This window comes from Melospiza melodia, chromosome 25 (genome assembly GCF_035770615.1).
Source record: "Melospiza melodia melodia isolate bMelMel2 chromosome 25, bMelMel2.pri, whole genome shotgun sequence".
In the NCBI taxonomy this organism is placed as follows: domain Eukaryota; kingdom Metazoa; phylum Chordata; class Aves; order Passeriformes; family Passerellidae; genus Melospiza; species Melospiza melodia.
Window position 1 is genome coordinate 7,113,303 of NC_086218.1, and position 20,741 is coordinate 7,134,043.

The window sequence follows — 20,741 nt, forward strand, 5'->3', positions numbered from 1 at the left end:
TAGCAAATAAATAAACATCCAAAAAGAGAATGCAAAGAGGAACTTACCACTGACTCTTGGGCTATCAAGAACTGTCAAACCACAGAACAGGGGAGCCTTGTGAGGACATGAAATATATAAATTTAATCTGCACTTAGGCATGTACTTCATGAAAATGAATCAAAGATCAAACCAAGCATAAGAATTCCCAGAACATGTGAACTGGAAAGTATGTTTGAATATGTATAACACTCCTGAGTATGTATTTCACCAATACAATGAAAAGGTATGTAAGAAGAATTGCTGTAGTTATCCCTGTGCCTCTGGCAGCTGCCAAGCACCCAGCATGCTGTTTACTGACCCTTTTATCCCTTATTAAACATTTAAGAAATTTACAGTGTGAGCCTTGTTTCTCACACAGTTTGAACAAAATTTTTGAGTACAATAAGACGGAAAAATGTTTTGTGCTCGTTCAAAACTGGGAGGGGGAATGAGGAGCTCCATGGGGTGCAGTGAAAAGGAAGAAGAGACCCCTGAGGGGAAACGATGCCCCCAATGACCCCCAGTACCCTCCAGTTCCCCCCAGTGCCCCCAGTGTTACAGCACGGTCCTGAAGCCCCCGGAACTTCTGCACCACCGCAGGGCCCCAACCCCCTGGTGCACCCAACCCTCTTTGTCCCCAGAACCCCAAGCCTGGCAGGGAGGGGCATCCCCAAACTCCCCCAGGATCCCAAAAGATCCTCCAACTTTTCTGCACAGCCCTACAGGAGCTTCTCAAACCCTCCAGGAGCTCCCAGTGCACCACAATTTCCTCAAAGCCCAGCCAGGGATGGCCCTGGAGCCCAACCAAGACTCTCCAAATATGCCCCAAATTCCCCAGGACCCCCAGCCAAGGTCACTGCAGGCTCAGTGTCCCCCAGCTCAGGGGCCCTGGGTGCTGCTGATTTCTGCCCCCACTCTTGGAGCTCCCCATCACTCCAGGGCTCCCATCACCCCCATTATCACCCACCCCGGCCGTGCCACCAGTGACAGCCCCCAATGACAGCCAGGAGCAGGAGCAGGAACAGGAGGGTCCTGCTGACATTCACAGCCACTGCTGGGGACAGAGGGGGACACACTGTGGTCACCCTGAACTACAGGGGCCCTGAACACCCTAGCAACCTTGTGTGACCCCACCTGTGACCCCGGGTGACCCACGTGTCACCTCTAGGGCCTGCTCATGACTGAGTGCCCGGAACACGCGGTGCCCATCCTGTCCCAGCTGGTTGGTGGCCATGCACTGGTAAGTGCCCAAATGTCCCACATTGATGTCCCTGAGGTTCAGGAGGGGACCCTGGGCCACCTCCTGTCCGTTGTGCAGCCAGGTGAAGGTGACACGGGCTGAGCCCACCTGCACTGAGCAGTGCAGGGTCACGTTGTCACCTGCATGCACCTGGTGTGACAGGGGTATGGGTGCGATGATGGTATTGGCCACAGGCACTGTGGGGACAGAGACAGGGCTGATGCCACAGGAAGGGGCTGGCAGCCGGTGTGGGGGGATAGGGGTGGGGGGGATGGGTGTGATGGGGGATGTTGGGGATGGGGTGAGGGGACACAGGGCAGAGGTGGAGGGACCCCAAAAAGTGTCCGGGGGACATGGAGGTGCCCAAGCAGGGGATCCAGCGTGCTTGTCGGAGCTCCCCGTGCCCATCCCTGCTCTCACTGCACACCATGACAAAGAGCCGGGCGCTGCTCTTCCGCGTGGCCCCTCCCTCAGAGGGCACCTGGCAGCTGTAATTCCCTGAGTGGGAGACCCCCACGGCGGGCACCAGCAGCTGCGGGGACCCCTGCGGTACCCCCACCACCTGCCCGTCCTGGTGGAACATGTGCAGGAGGGGGGCTCGGGGCCACAGTTGGCTGGGGCTGCTGAGGCAGCTGAGAGTCAGGGGGGATCCATTGGTGGGCTCAGAGGGACCCTCCAGCACCGGCACTGAGAAGAGCTCTGGGAAGGAGAGGGGAGGTGAGGACTCTGACTTTGAATCTGCTGGGAAGTGGCTTTTGGGGTTGTCAGGAGATTGGAGTTCCAGCCGTGGGGGTGCTCACCATGCACTGTCACTTTCACTGGTGCCGACTGTGCCCATGGTGACATTTCAGAGTCCACCAAGCCCCCTGAAGCTGTAGCACCGCTGTGGTGCAGCTGCAGGTGGGATAGTGACAGCTCATTCCCATTGAGGGACCTCCCCACCTCCTTGTTCCCACTGTAGAATCGCATTCCAGTGACCAACATGTCCTGCCAGCGCTGGCAGCGCAGTGTCACCGTGTCCCCCTCCAGCAGCTCCCACGACAACACCTGCAGCACCAACCAGACTGTGGGACATGGGTGTCCTGTCACACTGGGGATCCCATTTTCATGGGGATTCCCGCATTGGGTCACATGCAGCACACCAGGGATCCCCAATTCCAACACGAGTCCTCCACACTGAGATGCTCTGGGATGCTCACCCTGCATTGTCACTGTCACCGGCACTGAACCTCCCAGAACCAGGACCTCACCCAGCCCCTGCAGCGATAGTGGCCATTGTGGTTCAGCTGCAAACGTGACAGAGACAGCTTGGTCCCATCGCCGAGCCCCTTCCAGTTTCTTCCTCTCGTGGTAGAAGACATCAATTTGACCGTGCAGTTCTGCCAGCGCTGGCAGCGCAGTGTCACCATGTCCCCCTCCAGCAGCACCTCCAACAGCACCTGCAGTACCAGCGAGTCTGGGGGACAGAGGGATGACACACCTGATGGCACCAGGACTCCCCATTGGGTCACACCCAGAGCACCAGGGATCCCCAAATCCATCAAGGGGATCCCCCCGCACTGGGATGCTCTCGGCTGTCCCCAGAGCAGTGGATGGGCTCTGGTCACACAGGAGGTGACCCATGCAGAGGAGCCCACCTAGAACCCTCGGGGTCCCCACAGTTTCCAGGTTGGAGACACCCAAACATCCTCTCAACATATAAAATGCTCACGGGGGAGCTGTGCCCTGTGCCAGGTCTGTCATACTTGTACGTGCCACTCTCGGTGACAGTGACCTTGGCATGTCCCTGCCCCCAGTGCTGCCCGTCCTTGTACCAGGTGGTGGCACTGGTGGTCCCCGAGAACTGGCAGGTCAGCGTCACCCGGTCCCACAGCACCGCCGGCCTCCAGGGGGGCTCCACCAGGAGCTGGGTGATCTGGGAACCTGTTGGTGACAGGGGAAAACTGCCATGTCCCACCTTGCTGTCCCCAGCCCCACGCTGGGGACTACCAGGACCAGAGTGGGGCTGGGGACAGCGAGGTGGGGACATGGCATCCCCTGAGGACCCACCAGCGAGGCCGATGGTCTGGGCTGGAAGGGAGAAGGGACAGTGATCAGTGGGGGTACCTCCGTGGGGATAGAGACACATGGGGCACAGGGGGTGGGGGCTGTCCCCAAACTGTCCCCGTGGGGACAGCAGTTCTTATGGGAAAATGTGTGTGAGTGGACCCCAAAACATTTTGAGAGGCAGGGGGACATGTTTGTGTCACAGCCACCCGTGCACCACATCCCTGTGCCACAGACACTTTGCGAACAGGGACACCAAGGCCACCCTTGGCTGAGGCAGAACATGGGGACACTGTGGATACCCCGGGCACGAGGACACCACGGACACAGCCCATGCTGGCCCAGGTCACCCCCACCAGCTCATGATCCCATCTCTATGGCCACATCTTCACCATTCTTGTCCCGTTCTGTCCCTGCATCCCAATTCCCTTGTCCCTATGCCCACAGCTCCCTAAGCCCAAAAGCGCTAGTCCCCAAATTCCTGTCCCCACATCCCCATCCCCAAATTCCTGCCCCTTCTTCCGGTCCCCAAAGCCACCCTACATCCCCAGCCCCACCAAGGTCCACTGTGGGTACCATGAACTGGCTCTGCTGGTATTGGGGACCTCAGGGGACCCCACAGCCTCCCTGTGCCCCCTCTCCTCCCCATCCTTGGGCTGTCAGACCCTGGGGCACTCACCCCAGAGGAGCAGTGCCACCTTCCCGGCCATCCCTGTGTCCCCAGCCATGTGCACTGGCTGTGACTTGCTGCTGGGGGTGGCTGTCCCCTGGGTGGTGGCTCTTTGGCCAAAGGGGAAGGAAGCAAGGTCAGGTCTCATCCTCATGTGTAGGTGGCCTGTGTTGGGGGCAGGGTGGCCACAAGCTGGGCACAGGCTGTGGGCAGGGCGGGAACAGGATGGGGACAAGGTTGGATGTGACACAGAGGGATATGGGGTTCTCAGGAGTGGGGGGCTCAGAGAGTTTTGGGAGCCAGGGCTGGGTGTCCAGGGGAATGGGGGGTCCCAGGGATGGGGGCCCTGGGAATGGGGATCCTGAAGAGGGGGAATCACCAGGGACAGGGGGTGCCATGGGAATGGGGGTACCCAGGGCTGGGAGGACTCAGAGATGGGAGTCCCAGGGGAATGTGGGCTCCAGGGATTTGGGGTTCATGCAATTGGGATGGTGGGGGAATGTGGGGTCCCTTAGGAACTGGGGTCCTTGGAGAATCAAGGTCCTGGGGAAAGGAGGATTTCAGGGGATGAAATGAATAGGAGAGGGTTCTTTTGGAATGGGATACTGGGCCATAGAGATCCTGGGGAATGGGGTAGAGGTCCCATGCAATGCAGAACATATAGGAATGGGACACCCATGATTTGATTTCCAAGGGAATGGAAGTCCCAGGGATGGGCAGTGGCTGGGTGGACCCATGGGTCTCAGGGTCCTTCCCTGGGTGCCTCAGATTTTTGGGAGACTCGTGGCCCAGCACAGCCTCCACAAGGTGCTGGCAGTCAGGGCATCACCACAGACAGATTCCAAGGGGCTCTGAATCTGTGGAGCTGCTGCAGAGGTGAGAATTCTGTTGGGGAAAAAAGGCCTGTCTGTGGTTTGCTCAACCCTGCAAGAAACACAAAACCCAAAGGGAGCCCAAGCAGCAGTTCTGCGAGGGCCTCTGATGGTTTTCAGAGCAGGCCTGGCTGGAAACCGCCCCTGCAGGGGCACCTGCAGGAGAAGCAGTCCAGAAATGCAGCAATTGATAATTTTCTCCCTTTGCCCAAGGTTCTGAGAGAGCCCCAAATACCCTTCAAAGGCAACAACAATCTGTTCAAAAACCTGATCAGGTCTATTATCCTTCCTGTCTCAAACCTGCAGCCCTTTGTAACAGCCTGAGAAGAATTTTTGGGTTCTGACCATGGCTGCTAGACATGAGGGAACAGTGTGGAAATATCGAACAGGGGCTCACCCACAGCAATGGTGGGGCTGTGGGGAGTGACCCTCTCTGGATTCCAGGTGGTCCCAAAGCTGCGCCATCCATGCCCTCCTCACCTGAGTGAAAGGCTGAGGGTTTGCAGGAATTGTGGTGTAAAGCCACCAGAGGTGCTGCTGTGGACCTGAGACCTGCCTGGGGTCAGGTGCTGCCTTCCTTCCATTCAGGATCATAGAGAGTGGTTGTGGGTGTTGTGCAGGGTGTGTGCCTGCCCCAGGACACTGTTACACTGCCCGTGGGCACTGGGATCCAACCTGTTGCCTTGGCGGTTTCTGCCCGCTGCCGGTGGTGGTGCCGGGACAGATTGGTGGCCGCGAGTTTTCAAAAGGACCGATTTCCCCTCCTCCCTCCCGTCCGAGGCCACCATGGCCCCTGAGGGGATGGAGCTGCACCGGGGCGCCCCCTGCTGGCCGGAAGTGCTCCCTGCAGCGCCCCCTGCTGGCCGCGGTTATAACTGCCACAAAAACCAACAGCGCTGAGCGGGAGGGAAAGTTCTGGGTTTGTGGTTTTTGTTCTGTTCTGGTTTATAAATTTCCCAGTAAAGAGCTGTTATTCCTTTTTCTACAATTTGGCCTGGAAGCCCATCATTTTTGTAATCAATAAAAGTTTTAGCATGGGTCTTCTTTTAATTCCAGGACAGTTCCCACTTTCTTTGGCAGACATTTCTCATTTAAATGAGTTGTCAACTCCGGGGATGAGACAGACATTCCAAGAAAGACAGGGTCTGGGATTTGGCAACCTCATGCTCTGCGTTGTAAGCCAGTTTAGCTACCAAGGGCCCTCTCTCCAGGTGGCACTTCTGGTCACCCGGCCATTCAGGAGCTGGCTTTGGCAGAGCCTCACACTGTTCCCAGTGTGCCACGGCTGACAGACTGATGGACAGACGGGGCCCTATCTCACTAAAAGCAAAGTCTGACCCATCCCTGCCACACACAGCTGTTCCACAATGTCTCCAGACATCAAACTTTTCTTGTCTCTGACATCCCACTCTGTGCCATGGCCGGATCCTGACCTGCTCTGAAGAAGGGGGAGGCTCTGGAACCCCCACAGGGCTTTGTGACATCCTCATGGGTGCAACAAGGCAGAGGAGGAGTTTGGGACAGGGCACAAGAGAATCCAGAGCCTCCTGAAGGCCACTTTGGCCATCAGAGCAAGGAAGTTGCAAGTTGCAGGATCCTCTGGTGGAGGAATTGTGAAGGGGAGAGTTTTCACAGTTTGGTCCTTTTGGGGACTTCCTAAGGAAATTGATCTTTTTGTGAAAATTTGGAATCTTAACATTGTTGCTGTAGCTTTTGGTTTTATTCTCTCTCTTTGCTGTTTCAGGAAATTGTTCTTCTCTCAGCCCTTTGGGATCTTTGTGCCTCCACAGGGAGGGGCAGTTTTTAGTGGCAGCACACACACGAGTGGGTGCCCATGGGTGGGGACACCCAATGCCCCCCAGTTGCCCCCAGTGTCACAGCACAACCTCAATGATGTCACTGGGATTTCTTGGTCGCCCTTGTGATCCCCGCAGCTCCACGTAGGCCACCCAGGGTTACTGGTGGTCGGTGATGCCTGAGGGCCCTGCAGGACAGAACGGTTGGGGCGACCAAAGGGGAAAGGGTGTCACCACTGTCACTGTCATCCCAGTCCACAGCACTCACACTGCACATGTTTGGTGCTCACAACGTGGGTGTACACAACCTCTCCCTCCTCTGGGAGGGCCAGGGGATCAGGGGGGGTGCTGTGAGGAAAAAGACAATGTGTGGGAGGTGATGGAGACTTGGGACATGCGGGAAAAAGGGGACTCATGGTTGAAGACCCCACTCACCTTTTCTGCTGCTTCCTGGCAGCTGCAAAGGAAAGAGGGTAATGGTGACTGTGGGGTCCCAGGGCCCTGCCCCCTCTCAGGATTCCTGAACCCCCACAGGACCCGCAATTCCTCTCACGACCCCCAAGCATTTCTAAAGCCCCCCAGTTTATGAGTGCCCTGGGCCAACTCAGCCTAAAGAATTCAAAGCCCAGCAGGGACAGACATGCTCCAAACACTGCCAGGGCCCCTGAAAGAACCCCCAACATTCTTGCAGGACCCTCCAGCACCTCCCCAAACCCTACAGGACCCCCAGGCAAGGTGAGTTCTGGGGCTATGGGTGCTGCCCTATCATGCCCACACTCTGGGGCCCTCTACAGCTCCCTAGGACCCCCTGTCCCCCCATTGTCACCCACCCACACGGTGCCACCGGTGCCAGGCCAAAATGACACCCACGAGCAGGAGCAGGAACAAAAGGGCCCAACCGACCCCTGCGGCCACTGCAAGAAACAGAGGGGGACACATCAGGGTCACCCAGAACCTCAAGGATCCTTCGACCCCGAATGACCCTGTGTGACCTTACCTTTGTCCCTATGTCCCTACGGTGTCACCAACAGGGCACACTCAGGGCTGAGTGCCCGGAACACACGGTGTCCGTCCTGTCCCAGCTCGTTGGTGGCCATGCACTGGTAGGTGCCCGAATGTCCCACATCGACTGCCCTGAGCTTCAGGAGGGGACCCCGGGCCACCTGCTGCCCATTGTGCAGCCAGGTGAAGGCGACAGGGGCTGAACCCACCTGCACCAAGCAGCGCAGGGTCACGGGGTCACCTGCACACACCTGGTGTGATAGGCTGCCAAGGGTGATGGTGGCATTGGCCACGGCACTGTGGGGACAGAGACTGGGCTGAGAGCACAGGGAGGGGCTGGCAGCTGATGTGGGTGGGTAGGGACAAGGGGGGTGGGTGTGATGGGGGATGTTGGGGACGGGGTCACACCACAGAGGGGTGAGGGGACACAGAGCAGAGGCGGAGGACACAAGCATGGTGTCTGAGGGACATGGAGATGCCCAGGAAAGGAGACTAGAGGAGGCTGTGAGGGCTCCCCGTGCCCATCCCCGCACTCACTGCGGACCATGATGCGGAGCTGGGCGCTGCTTTTCCGCACGGCCCCCCTGGGAGCGCACCTGGCAGCTGTAATTCCCTGAGAGGGAGACCCCCACAACGGGCACCAGCAGCTGCGGGGACCCCTGCAGGCCCCCCATGACCTGCCCATCCCAGTAGAACACGTGCAGGAGGGGGGCTCGGGGCCGCAGGGGGCTGGGGGTGCTGAAGCAGTTGAGAGTGAGGGGGGACCCCTGGGTGGGCTCGGGGGGACCCTCCAGCACTGGTCCCCGGACAAGCTCAGGGCAGGAAATGGGGGGCTTTGGGAACGGTGACCCCGAGTCCCTGGCGAGGCGCTATGGGGCTGTAAGGGTGGCGGCTGTGAGGTGCTCACCATGCACTGTCACTGTCACAGGCACTGACTCCTGCCATCCCTGTGATACCCCATTGTTCACCCAGGCCTTGCAGTGGTAACGGCCACTGTGGTTCCGCTGCAGAGGGGACAGGGACAGCTCGGTCCCATTGTGGAGCACTCTCAGTTCCGTCTCCTCGCGGTAGAACACCGGAGTGACAGACTTTTCCTGCCTGTACCGGCAACACAGTGTCAGCGTCTCTCCCTCCAGCAGTGTCCGCGCTGGCACCTGCAGCACCACCTGGTCTGTGGGGCAGAGGGGTGCTGTCGCATCACAGGGGTCTGGAGGGTCCTGATATCATCAGGACCCCCATATTGGATCAAAGCCAGCACACCAGGTTTCCCCAATTTCAACACGAGTGTCCCCCCATAGTGGGATGCTCTGGGATGTCCCCCTCTATAGGGGACACTCTCTGGTCACACCAGAGGGTGACCCATGGAATAGAGCCCATCCAGCATCCCCGGGGTTCCCATGGGTGCCAAGCTGAGGACACAAACAACCCTCACCGTCTGAGACAATCACGGGTGGGCTGCACCCACTTCCAGGTCTCTCACACGTATAGGTGCCATTCTCAGTGACAGTGAAGTTGTTGCCTCCCTCCTGCCCCCAGCGCTGCCCATCCTTGTACCAGGTGGTGTCACCAGCAGTCCCCGAGCCCTGGCAGGTCAGTGTCACCTGGTCCCACAGCACCGCCGGCCTCCAGGGGGGCTCCACCAGGAGCTGGGTGGTCTGGGCACCTGTGAGTGACAGGGGACACCAGGCTGCCAGGGCTGTTGCAGGGTTCAGGACAGCAGGGTGGGGACCTGGCATCCCCTGAGGACTCACCAGCGAGGCTGAGGATCTGGGCTGGAAGGGAGAAGGGACAGGGCTGGTGAGGGTCATGGGGACATTGTGGGCACCCTATGTTTGCACTGCCCACCTCCACCAGCCCTACAGCACCTGTCCCCACAGCCAAGTCCTATGGTCCTGTGCCCATGATCCCATTCCAATGGCACCTTTCCCCATGGCCAGGTGACATCTGCATTGTTATATGGCCCCATTCCATGTCCCAGTATCCCTGTTCCCCTGTCCCTATCCCCACAGTCCCCAAGCCCCAAGGATCCTTCTGCCACATACTTGTCCCCACATCTCTATCCCCCTCTTCCTGTCTCCACATCCCAGTTCCCCTATTTCTGTCCCTAAAGCCAACCTAAATCTCTGCTCACACTGAGCTCCATGCTCTGCTCTGCCTCTGCTGGCCTTGGGGACCTCAGGGGACCGCACAGCCCCCCTGTGCCCCCTCCCCACCAGTCTCTGCCTCACCAGGGCCCATCCCCAGGGTGTCAGGTCCGTGCCCGGGGCACTCAGCCCACAGGAGCAGCGCCACCTTCCCGGCCATCCCGGTGTCCCCAGCCATGTGCACTGGCTGTCACTCGCTGCTGTGGCCAACGCTCCCCTGGCTGGCGGCTCTTCGGATGAATGGGAAGGAAGCGAGGTCACATCTGTCCCCACGTGTAGGTGGCCCTTGGTGAGGGCAGGGTGGCTACGAGCTGGGGACAGGCTGGGGACAAGGCTGCATAGTCTGGGGACATGGTGGGGGATGGTGGGACATGGTGGGGACATAGTGTTTCCACAATTTGGAGTCTAAGGCTGTGTAGGGAGCCAGGGATGAGTGTGCAGGAGAATGGGGTGCCCAGGGATGGGGTCCCAGGTAAATGGGTGTCCCGAGGGTTGGGTAGACTCAGATTTGTGGATGAGGGTCCCAGAACAATGTGGCCTCCTGGGATTTGTCATCATGAAATGGGGGTGCCAGGGGAAAGGGGGACCTTGTGAGAATGGTGGTCCTGGGGGAATCAAGGTCTCCAAGGGCAGTGGTGTCCCACGGTCTGGAATTACTGGGATGGTGTTCCTTGGGGTTGGAAATCCTGGGGAATTGCAGTCCAGGGATGGGGGTCTCAGGGAAGGGGTGGCAGAAGGAAATTGGGTTCCAAGGTTGGGGTCCCAGAGGAATGGGTGTGCCAGGGTTGGGCAGTGTGGGGGGGAACATGGGGGTCACACCTCCTTCCCTGGGCGCCTTGGATTTTGGGGTGAGCCTAGGCCCCACATAATCACCCCTGGGGTGTTCGTTTCCTGGCCAGACATTGCATGGGGTCCTGGGTAGTTCGACCTCTGTGTCCTCGCCTGCCCCTGACATTTTCCTCTCTTTATTTCTCTTTTTTTTCCTTATTCTTCTTACTTTTTGCCATATCCCTTCACCCCCGGTTCCTGACTCAGAAATCCTGGGGTGCACCTGAGCAGGGAATGGGTTGGGGGACCCAGGAGAGGGGGGAAATGGAGAGCAGGGTGTTCAGGGAAGGGTGAGGAGGATTTGGGGGATGGAGCTGCTGGGCTGTGCATGCCCAACACTTTCACTTTCTTTGTCCTGGAGGAGAGGGAAGAGGCTGTTTGTGCTGAGAGTCAGATGGGAAAAGGGGGCATTCTCTGTTTCTAGGGTGGCACATACAGGGGGCATCTGTCCTCTAAGGTCTCTCCTCTGGAGTTCAGCTGGGGGATCCTGCCCCAGGGTTGAGACATCCTGGCATGGGGGGTCCTGTCCCGGGGGGTGGCAGTTCCAGAAATGTCCCTGCACATTCCTGGCCGGGTGCCTGTCCCAGGGGTGGCACATCCTGGGGACCCCTGTCAATGCAAGGCTGGGGCCCAGCCATGGCCCAGCCCCACTGCATAGGGATGGCCATTGCCCAGCCCTGCTCTGCCCAGCCCCAGGTGGCAGCCAGAACCTGAGGGTGCCCCTTGCCCCCTTGGCTTTGATTCTGGCAGCTTTAGAGCTGCTGCAGAGGTGAGAATTCTGTGGGTGGAAAAAGGCCCCCCCACAGGATGAGCTGAGCTGTGGTTTGCTCAGCCCTGCAAGAAGCACAAAACCCCAAAGAGAGCCCAAGCAGTGGCTCTGCGAGGGCCTTTGATGGTTTTCAGAGCAGGGCTGGCTGGAAAAACCCTTGCAGGGGCACCTGCGAAGGAACCAGTCCAGAAATGCATCAATTAATCATTTGGACCCTGAGGCACACACAGGCATTTCCACAGATTCCTGTGCCCTGTCCCAGGGATGGACAGAGCTTTTCCCCTTCCTACAAGGGAAGTCAATTAAGTTTCAGGGTGGGAATGAGCAAAATGGGGAGAGTTCCTAAAGATGGCCCGAGAAAAGGCTTCCTTCAGGGCTGGATTGCTACCCAGCAGGCAGGGAACAATCCCATGGAGCTGTTGGCCACTCAGGGAGATTCCCCACTTTGTGTTATCCCCAAGCAAACGCTGCTGTGGTATGTACCAATGGCTCCTATAGAGAACTGAAAACTCTCATTTCATTATGATTTGTTTGCGGGTTTTTTGTGAGTGACTTATTGGGAAAGCAATGGATTCTATAAAGCAGAGCATTTATACCTTGCCAGTTGTATTTTCACTGAGTTTTTACATATTGGGAAAATAATGGTGTGGGAAAGATTTTTGGTTTTATTCTGTGCCTTTGGTCTGAACCAACTGGTTTTCAAGTGTTGCCTGGGATTGCTGAGCCAGGAAATGGGGGGACCTGACCCAGGGGTGTGTGGGGGGCAGGGACACAGAGACTCCCAGGACAGCCCTGGGGTGCTTCAGGGATAGGGCTTTGCTGGGCTCTGAGTCACCCCAAAATCTGAGGCACCCTGGGAAGGAGCTGTGACCCCCATGCCCACCAAGCCACTGCCCATCCCTGGCACCCCCATTCCCGTGGGAACCCAACCATGGGACCCCCATTCCCGTGGGAACCCAACCATGGGACCCCCATTCCCATGGGAACCCAACCATGGGACCCCCATTCCCATGGGAACACAACCATGGGACCCCCATCCCAGGACTGCCATTGCCCGCCACCACCATTGCCTTGATCCCATCCCATGGGCTGCTTCTTCCCTCAGAACCCCTATTCCCAAGGGTCCCCTTTTTCCCCTGCAACCCCAAACTTGGGACCCACATCCCACGACCCCAAATCCCTGGGGACCATGTTCCCACAGCACCCCCATCCCTGAATCCCCCCAGGCATGGAGACCCCCATTCTCCTGGACATCCATCCTTGGTTCCCCACATCCCCTGGGCCCCCCACTCTTGCAACAGCATCCCCCACCATGTCCCCAGCCTGTGCCCAGCTCATGGGCACCCTGCCCCCACCAAGGGCCACCTACACATGGGGATGGATGTGACCTCACCCTTTCGCCTTCATCTGAAGAGCCGCCAGCCAGGGGAGCGGTGGCCACAGCAGCGAGTGACAGCCAGTGCACATGGCTGGGGACACTGGGATGGCTGGGAAGGTGGCGCTGCTCCTGTGGGGTGAGTGCCCCGGGCATGGGCCTGACACCCCAGGGATGGGGAGGGGAGGGGGCACAGGGGGGCGGCAGGGTCCCCTGAGGTCCCCAAGGCCAGCAGTGCCAGTCCATGTTACCCACAGTGAACCTTGGTGGGACTGGGGATGTAGGGTGGCTTTGGGGACAGGAAGAGGGGGCAGGAATTTAGGGATGGGGATGTGAGGACAGGAATGTGGGGACTGGCACCTTTGGGCTCAGGGAGCTCTGGGGATTGGGGAAGGGAACTGGGATGCAGGGACAGAAGGCGACAAGAACTGTGAGGATGTGGCCATGGGGATGGGATCATGGGGATGGGATCATGAGCTGGTGGGGGTGACCTGGGCCAGCATGGGCTGTGTCTGTGGTGTCCTCATGCCTGGGGTATCCACAGTGTCCTCATGTTCTGCCTCAGCCCGGGGTGCCCTCAGTGTCCATGGTTCCAAGGTGTCTGTGCCACATGGATGTTGTGCACGGGTGGCTGTGACACAGACATGTCCCCCTGCAACTCTGAATCTTTTGTGGACCACCCAGAAACACTTTCCCACAAGAAATGCTGTCCCCAAAGGGACAGTTTGGGGACAGCCCCCACACCCCTTGCCGCTGTGCTGTTTTCCCTGCAGTTCCACCCCCACGGAGCCCTGTCCCTTCTCCCTTCCAGCCCAGACCCTTGGCCTCGCTGGTGAGTCCTCGGGGGATGCCATGGCCCCACCCTGCTGTCCCCAGCCCCATACTGCCCCTGGCAGGCTGGTGTCCCCTGTCACCTGCAGGTGCTCAGACCACCCAGCTTCTCGTGGAGCCCCCCTGGAGGCCGAGGGTGCTGTGGGACGAGGTGACACTGAGCTGCCAGGCCTCGGGGACTGCCACTGCCGCCACCTGGTACAAGGACGGACGGCGCTGGGGGCAGCAGGGACCTGACCGCCTCACTGTCACCGAGATTGGCACCTACACCTGTGACAGATCCGGCACCAGGCGTAGGCCTGCTGAGAGAGTCTTAGATGGTGAGGGGGCTTCAGGTGTCCCCAGCCTGGCACCTGCAGGGACCCCAAGGGCTCTGGGTGGGTTCCCCTCCATGGGTCACCTCCTGTGTGACCAGATCCTGTCTTCTGCTCTGGGGACATCCCAGAGCATCCCAGTGTGGGGAAACCATTTGTTGGAACTGGGGACCCCTGGTGCACCCAATGGGGGGATCCTGGTGCCATCAGGTACGACAGGACCTCTCTGTCCCCTAGACGGGCTGGTGCTGCAGGTGCCAGCACGGACGCTGCTGGAGGGGGACACGGTGACACTGCACTGCCGGAGCTGGCAGAACAACACAATCACCTTGGTGTCATTTTACCACAAGGGGAAGAAACTGGAGGGGCTCCATGATGGCACCGATCTGTCCCTGTCCCCTCTGCAGCAGCACCACAGTGGCAACTACCAATGTGAGGGCTGGGTGAGCAAAGTGGTGTCAAAGTGGAGTGTGTCAAAGAGGGTTACAGTGACAGTACACAGTGAGTGCAACGATGGGGACAGGGAAGCCCGACATCCTCCAAGGATTTCCTATCCCTGCCTGAATCCTTCATCCCTCCCTTTACTCCTCCCTGGGTCATACAAAATTTCCCACGTCCCTCTTGGTTTCCCCCATGACTGCCCAGTTCCCCCTCCGGATCCCTCATCCCTCTCTTTGTCCTTCCCATTCCTCCCTGGATTCCCCACCCTTCCCAAGGTCTCTGCTCCACCCTCTGCTCTCCCTTCCTTCCATGGGTCCTCTGGCCTATCTATAAACCCCAAATCATTCCCTGAGACTCCTCAGTCTCTCTTGTGGTTCCCCATCCCTGCCTGGGTCTCTGTACTTTTCCATGGGGTCTCACCAATATCCCTAGGTCCCAACCTGCCTCCCAGGGTCCCCTTCTGCTAACGGGGATCCTGTCTGTGCCCTTCTAATCCCCTCTTTCCCCTCCTGTGTCTCCCACCCTTCCTGAGTCCCCAATCCCTTCTGTGGCCATCCACAGGGGTCCCACTCTCGGGGGTGTCCCTGTCAGTGCAGCCACCTGGGGGACAGGTGGCACTCGGGACAGCCTGGTGCTGAGCTGTGAGGTGGCCATAGGGACAGGTCCCCTGTCCTTCTCCTGGCACCGGGAGGGCTCAGGGGCACTGCTGGGCACCAGCCCCCACCTGGAGCTGCACCACGTTGGGGACAATGACAGCGGCCAGTACCAGTGCCGGGTCGGTGACGGGGACAGGGTGGCCGAGAGTGACCCCCTGAATGTCACCGTCCTGGGTGAGTGGGACCCTCGGGCTGGGGATGACCCCACCCACGGTACCCCAATTCCTACTCACCAGGTGCCAGCCCAGTCTCTGTCCCCACAGTGCCCGTGGCCAATGCCACCATCACTCCCGGCCCGCTGCCACACCAGGTATGTTCAGGTGACAACGTGACATTGTCCTGCTCAGTGCAGGTGAGCTCAGCCCCTGTCACCTTCACCTGGCTGCACAACGGGCAGGAGGTGGCCAGGGGTCCCCTCCTGGAGCTCAGGAACTGTTGATGTGGGACATTCGGGCACCTACCAGTCCGTGGCCACCAACCAGCTGAGACAGGACGGGCACTGCGTGTTCCAGGCACTCAGCCCTCAGCTGGCCCTGGAGGTGACACCTGGCTCACCCTGGGTCACAGGTGGGGTCACATGGGGTCACCAGGGAGTGCTGGTCTCCTGGGCTAATGGGTGACCCTGATGTATCCCCCTCTGTTTCTTGCAGTGGCAGCAGGTGTTGGTGGAGCCCTTTTCTTCCTGCTCCTCCTTGTGGGTGTCATTGTGACCTGGCACCCTTGGCATCGTGTGGGTGGGTAATAATGGGGGGACAGGGCTCCCAGGGAGCTGTAGAGGCCCCCAGAGGTGAGGAGCGATAGGGCAGCACCCACAGCCCCAGAATTGTGACCATGCCTTAGGGTCCTTAAGCAACTGGGGAGACCGTGGAGGGTCCTGCAGGAATGTTGAGGGTTCTTTCAGGAGTCCTGGGGGTATCTGAGGGCCTCTGTCCCTGCTGGGCTTTGCGCTCTTGAGACTGAGTTGGTCGAGGGCACTGGGGATGTTCAATTATTCTGTGGGGCTTCAGGGATGCTTGGGGGTCCTGAGGGGAATTGAGGGTCCAGTGGGGGTTCAGGAATCCTGAGAGGGGTCAGGGCCCTGGGGACCTCACAGTCACCTCTTCCCTCTTTCCTCTGCAGCTGCCAGGAAGCAGCAGGAAAGGTGAGTGGGGGGCTCAAACCACACTCTCCCATTTTACCCCAATCCCCAAGACCTCCCATTCCCTCCCCCAAAACCACTTTATTCCCTCAGGGCCCCCCGGATCCCGTGACCCCTCCAGAGGAGGGGGAGGTACTGTACACCCACGTCGTGGTCACCAAGAGGCCAGGGGGTGAGTACAGGGGGGACACACGCAGAGGGACACGTCACCCACCAGTGTCACCCCACCCAGATCCCACAGCCCGTGTCTCTCGCAGCGTCCCCCCGTGCCACCACCCTCCAGGATGCCCAGGTGACCTACACGGAGCTGCGGAGACCCCAGGGGTGACCACGGGAACCTGGTGACATCTACAGGAATGTGCTGTGACACTGGGGGCAACTCTGGGGCACTGGGGGTCCCCACCCATGGGCACCCACTCGTGTGTGTGCTGCCACTAAAAACTGCTCCTCTGCCTCCCTGTGGAGGCAAAAAATCCCAAAGTGCTCAGAGAAGAACAATTTCCTAAAACAGCAATGAGAGCGAATAAAACCAACTGAAACAGACAACAAGGTTCAGAGTCCCAATGGTCACACAAAGAACGACTTCCAGGGAAAGCCACCAATAAGGAACTGGGATTTCCCAGAAATTTCCCCCACCACGTTTCCTCCACCAGAGGAACCCAGCATTGTCCTGGACCTGCATTGCTCTGATGGCCAAATCAGCCTTCAGGAGGCTCTAGATTTTCTTCTCCCCTGTCCCAAACCCCTCCTCTGCCATGTTCCCCACACCAGGATGACACAAAGGCCCTGAGGGGGTTCCAAAGCCTCCCCCTTTTCCAGGACAGACAGGATCAGGGCAGGGCACAGGGTGGGGTGTCAGAGACAGGAAAAGTTTCATGTCTGAAGACATTTTGGAACACCTATGTGTGGCAGGGATGGGTCAGGCCTTGCTTTTGGTGAGACAGGGCTCCATCTGTCCATCAGTCTGTCAGCCGTGGCACACTGGGGACAGTGTGACGCTTTGCCAAAGCCAGCTCCTGAGTGGCCGAGTGACCAGACGTGCCGCCTGAGAATAGGGCCCTTGGTGTCCCAGTTGGCTTAAAAGGCAGAGCATGAGGTGGGCAAGTGCCTGACCGTGTCTCCTCTTCGGGTGTCTGTCGCATCCACGCTGGAACCCAGGAGTTGGCACCTCATTTAAATGAGAAATATCTGCCAAGGAAAGTAGGAACCTTCCTGGAATAAGAAGACCCATCTCTAACCCTCCTTTTTAATTTCCAAGATTTTGGGGATATCAGGCAAAAGTGTAGGAAAAGGAATACCAGCTCTGTAGTGGGAAATTTACAAAGCAGATCAGAACAAACAACACAAACACAGAACTTTCCCTCCCGCTCAGCGCTGTTGGTTTTTGTGGCAGTTATAACTGCGGCCAGCAGGGGGCGCTGCAGGGAGCACTCCCGGCGAGCAGGGGGCGCTGCAGGGAGCACTCCCGGCCAGCAGGGGGCGCTGCAGGGAGCACTCCCGGCCACCAGGGGGCGCCCCGGTCCAGCTCCATCCCCTCAGGGGCCATGGCAGCCTCGGATGGGAGGGAGGAGGGGAAATCGCTCCTTTTGCAAACTCACGGGCACCAATCAGTCCCAGCACCACCACCGGCAGCGGGCAGAAGCCGCCAAGGCAGCAGGTTGGATCCCAGTGCCCACTGGCAGCGTAGCAGTGTCCCGGGGCCAGGCACACGCCCTGCACAACACCTGCGACCGCTCTCCATGATCCCAATGGAAGGAAGGCAGCGCCTGAGCCCAGGCAGGTTTTGAGTGCACAGCAGCACCTCTGGTGGCTTTACACCACAATTCCTGCAAATCCTCAGCCTTTCACTCAGGTGAGGAGGGCAGGGATGGAGCAGCTTTGGGGGCACCTGGAATCCACACAGGGTCACTCCCCACAGCCCCACCACGGCCACCGGTGGAGGCGCTGACCAATACTTCCACACTTTTCTATTTTTGTGGACGAAGTGAGAATCCAAGAATTCTTTCCATGACGTTCCTCAAGGCTGCAGATTTTGTTCAAGAAGGAGGTTCCCAGGAAGGTTGTTGGCATATTGTTGTGCGATTTGCACTAGTTTTGTGGTTCTCTCTGTCCCTTACAAAGAGGAACAAAGGATCAATTGCTACATTTCCAGGCTGGTTCCCCCACAGCTGCCCCTCCAGGGGGGGTTTCCAGCCAGCCCTGCTCTGAAAACCATCAAAGGCCCTCACAGTGCCACTGCTTGGGCTCTCTTTGAGTTTTTTGCTTCTTGCAGAGGAGTGCAAACCACAACCAGGCCCTTTCCGCCCACGCAGAATTCTCACCTCTGCAGCAGCTCTAAAGCTGCCAGAATCAAAGGCAAGGGGGCAATGGGGACACTCAGGTGCTGGCTGCCACCTGGGGCTGGCCAGAGCAGAGCTGGGCAATGGCCATCCCTGTGCAGTGGGGCTGGGCCATGGTTGGGCCCCACCATTGGATGGCCACTGGCTTCAAGGAGCAGGAGTTTGGGGCCTCCTTCCTGCTCAGGGTTCCATTCCCCAGCTGCTCTTGCTGGCTCAGATCCAGCAGGGGACGAGCAAGAATGGAGAAGTCTGGACCCCCCCAAAGCTGCCAAGCTCCAGGACAGGACCCTCTTCCCCAGCATGTGTCCCCCCTGGGACAGGATTCCCCTAGGACAGGAGCCCCCTGGATGTGCCCTCTAAGGACAGAACCATTCCCCCCCATGTGAGAAAGGTGTCAAATGGCCTTTTCCTTCTTCTGCAGGAGACAGAAAGTGAAAGTGTTGGGGGGTAAAAGCTGCACTCCCCCATCCCCCACAGCCTCCCCAGCCCTCCCTGCAGACCCCTCACCCCTGCTTCCCCCACCCTGGCCTTCCCCCACCCTGGGCTTCCCCCAGTCTGTTCCCTGCTCCAGGTGCCCCCAAGGACCATCAAGGCACGAACTGGGGGGATGTGAAATTGAGGGGTAAAATGATGGAAATGGAATAAAGAGAGGGGAAAATCACTGGAGGCTGGGGGACACAGACCCAGAGCAGCTCAGAATCTCTCTGGGGTGACACCCTGAAAACCGGCACCATGTGGGGGTGGTGCTGGCTCTGGGTCACCCCAAAATCTGAAGCACCCAGGGAAGGAGCTGCAACCCATGGGCTCACCCAGCCACTGCCCATCCCTGGCACCCCCATTTCCCCCAAGAACAGAAACATGGGGCCTCCATTCCTTATGTCCCACTCTCTCTGCAGCCCCCATCCCAACACTGACATTCCCTCGGATCTCCATGGCCCAGCACCCCATTCCGAAGGAACCCCTTCCCATTCATTCCATCCCCTGAAATCTTCTTAGGACCCATAATTCTCCCATCCCATGAACTCAAATTCTTGGAGCCCACATTCCCCTGGGACTCCCATCCCTGAGTCCCCCCAGGTATGGAGACGCTCATTCCAATGGCACCCCCATTGTTGGATATTCCCCCTCCTCAGGACCCCATTTACCAGTGACCCCATTCCTGCCTCCCCAAAACCACCGAGTTCCCCACTCCTGGGAACCCCACATACCATTTTGTCCCACCCACCCGTGTCCCCAGCCTGTCCCCAGCCTGTCCCCACCCTGCCCCCACCAAGAGCCACCTACACATGAGGTCGAGACGTGACCTCGCTTCCTTCCCCTTCATCCGAAGAGCCGCCAGCCAGGGGAGCGGTGGCCACAGCAGCGAGTGACAGCCAGTGCACATGGCTGGGGACACCGGGATGGCCGGGAAGGTGGCGCTGCTCCTGTGGGGTAAGTGCCCTGGGCACAGGCCTGACACCCCTGGGATGGGGAGGGAAAGAGGGCATAGGGGGCTGTGGGGTCTCCTGAGGTCCCCAATGCCAGCAGTGCCAGTCCATGTTACCCACAGTGGACCTGGGTAGGACTGGGGTTGTAGAGTGGCTTTGGGTACAGGAAGAGGGGCAGGAATTTGGGGATGGGGATGTGGGGACAGGAATGTGGGGACTGGCACCTTTGGGCTCAGGTAGCTCCGGAGATAGGGACAAGCAAACTGGGATGCAGGGACAAGAACTGTGAGGATGTGCCCATGGGGATGGGATCATGGGGATGGGATCATGAGTAGGTGAGGGTGACATGGGCCAGCATGGGCTGGGTCCATGGTGTCCTCATGTCCGAGGTGTTCTCAGTGTCCCCATGTTCTGCCTCAACCCGGGGTGGCCTCGGCGTCCCTGTTCCCAAGGGGTCTGTGCCACATGGATGTGGTACACATGTGGCTGTGACACAGACGTGTCCCCCTGCCTGTCCAGACATTTGGGGACCACCCACATACTTTCCCACAAGAGCATCTGTCCCCACAGGGACAGTTCTGGGCCAGCCACCACACCCTGTACCCCATGTGCCTCTGTCCCCATGGTGACACCCCCACTGAGCCCTGTCCCTTCTCCCTTCCAGCCCAGACCCTCGGCCTTGCTGGTGAGTCCTCAGGGTATGCCATGGCCCCACCCTGCTGTCCCCAGCCCCACACTGGCCCTGGCAGGCTTGTGTCCCCTGTCACCCACAGGTACCCAGACCACCCAGCTCCTGGTGGAGCCCCCCTGGAGGCCGGCGGTGCTATGGGAC

General features: G+C 59.0%; 1 protein-coding gene across 1 annotated transcript in view; it reads left to right on the forward strand.

The window, feature by feature from the left end:
- LOC134429068 (Fc receptor-like protein 5) overlaps positions 1–20,741 on the forward strand; it is a 129,071-nt gene that overhangs the window by 69,523 nt on the left and 38,807 nt on the right. The window contains exon 5 of the mRNA XM_063176158.1: positions 14,163–14,409. Coding sequence (XP_063032228.1) covers positions 14,163–14,409 — 247 coding nt within the window. The remainder of the gene's footprint in view (positions 1–14,162; positions 14,410–20,741) is intronic.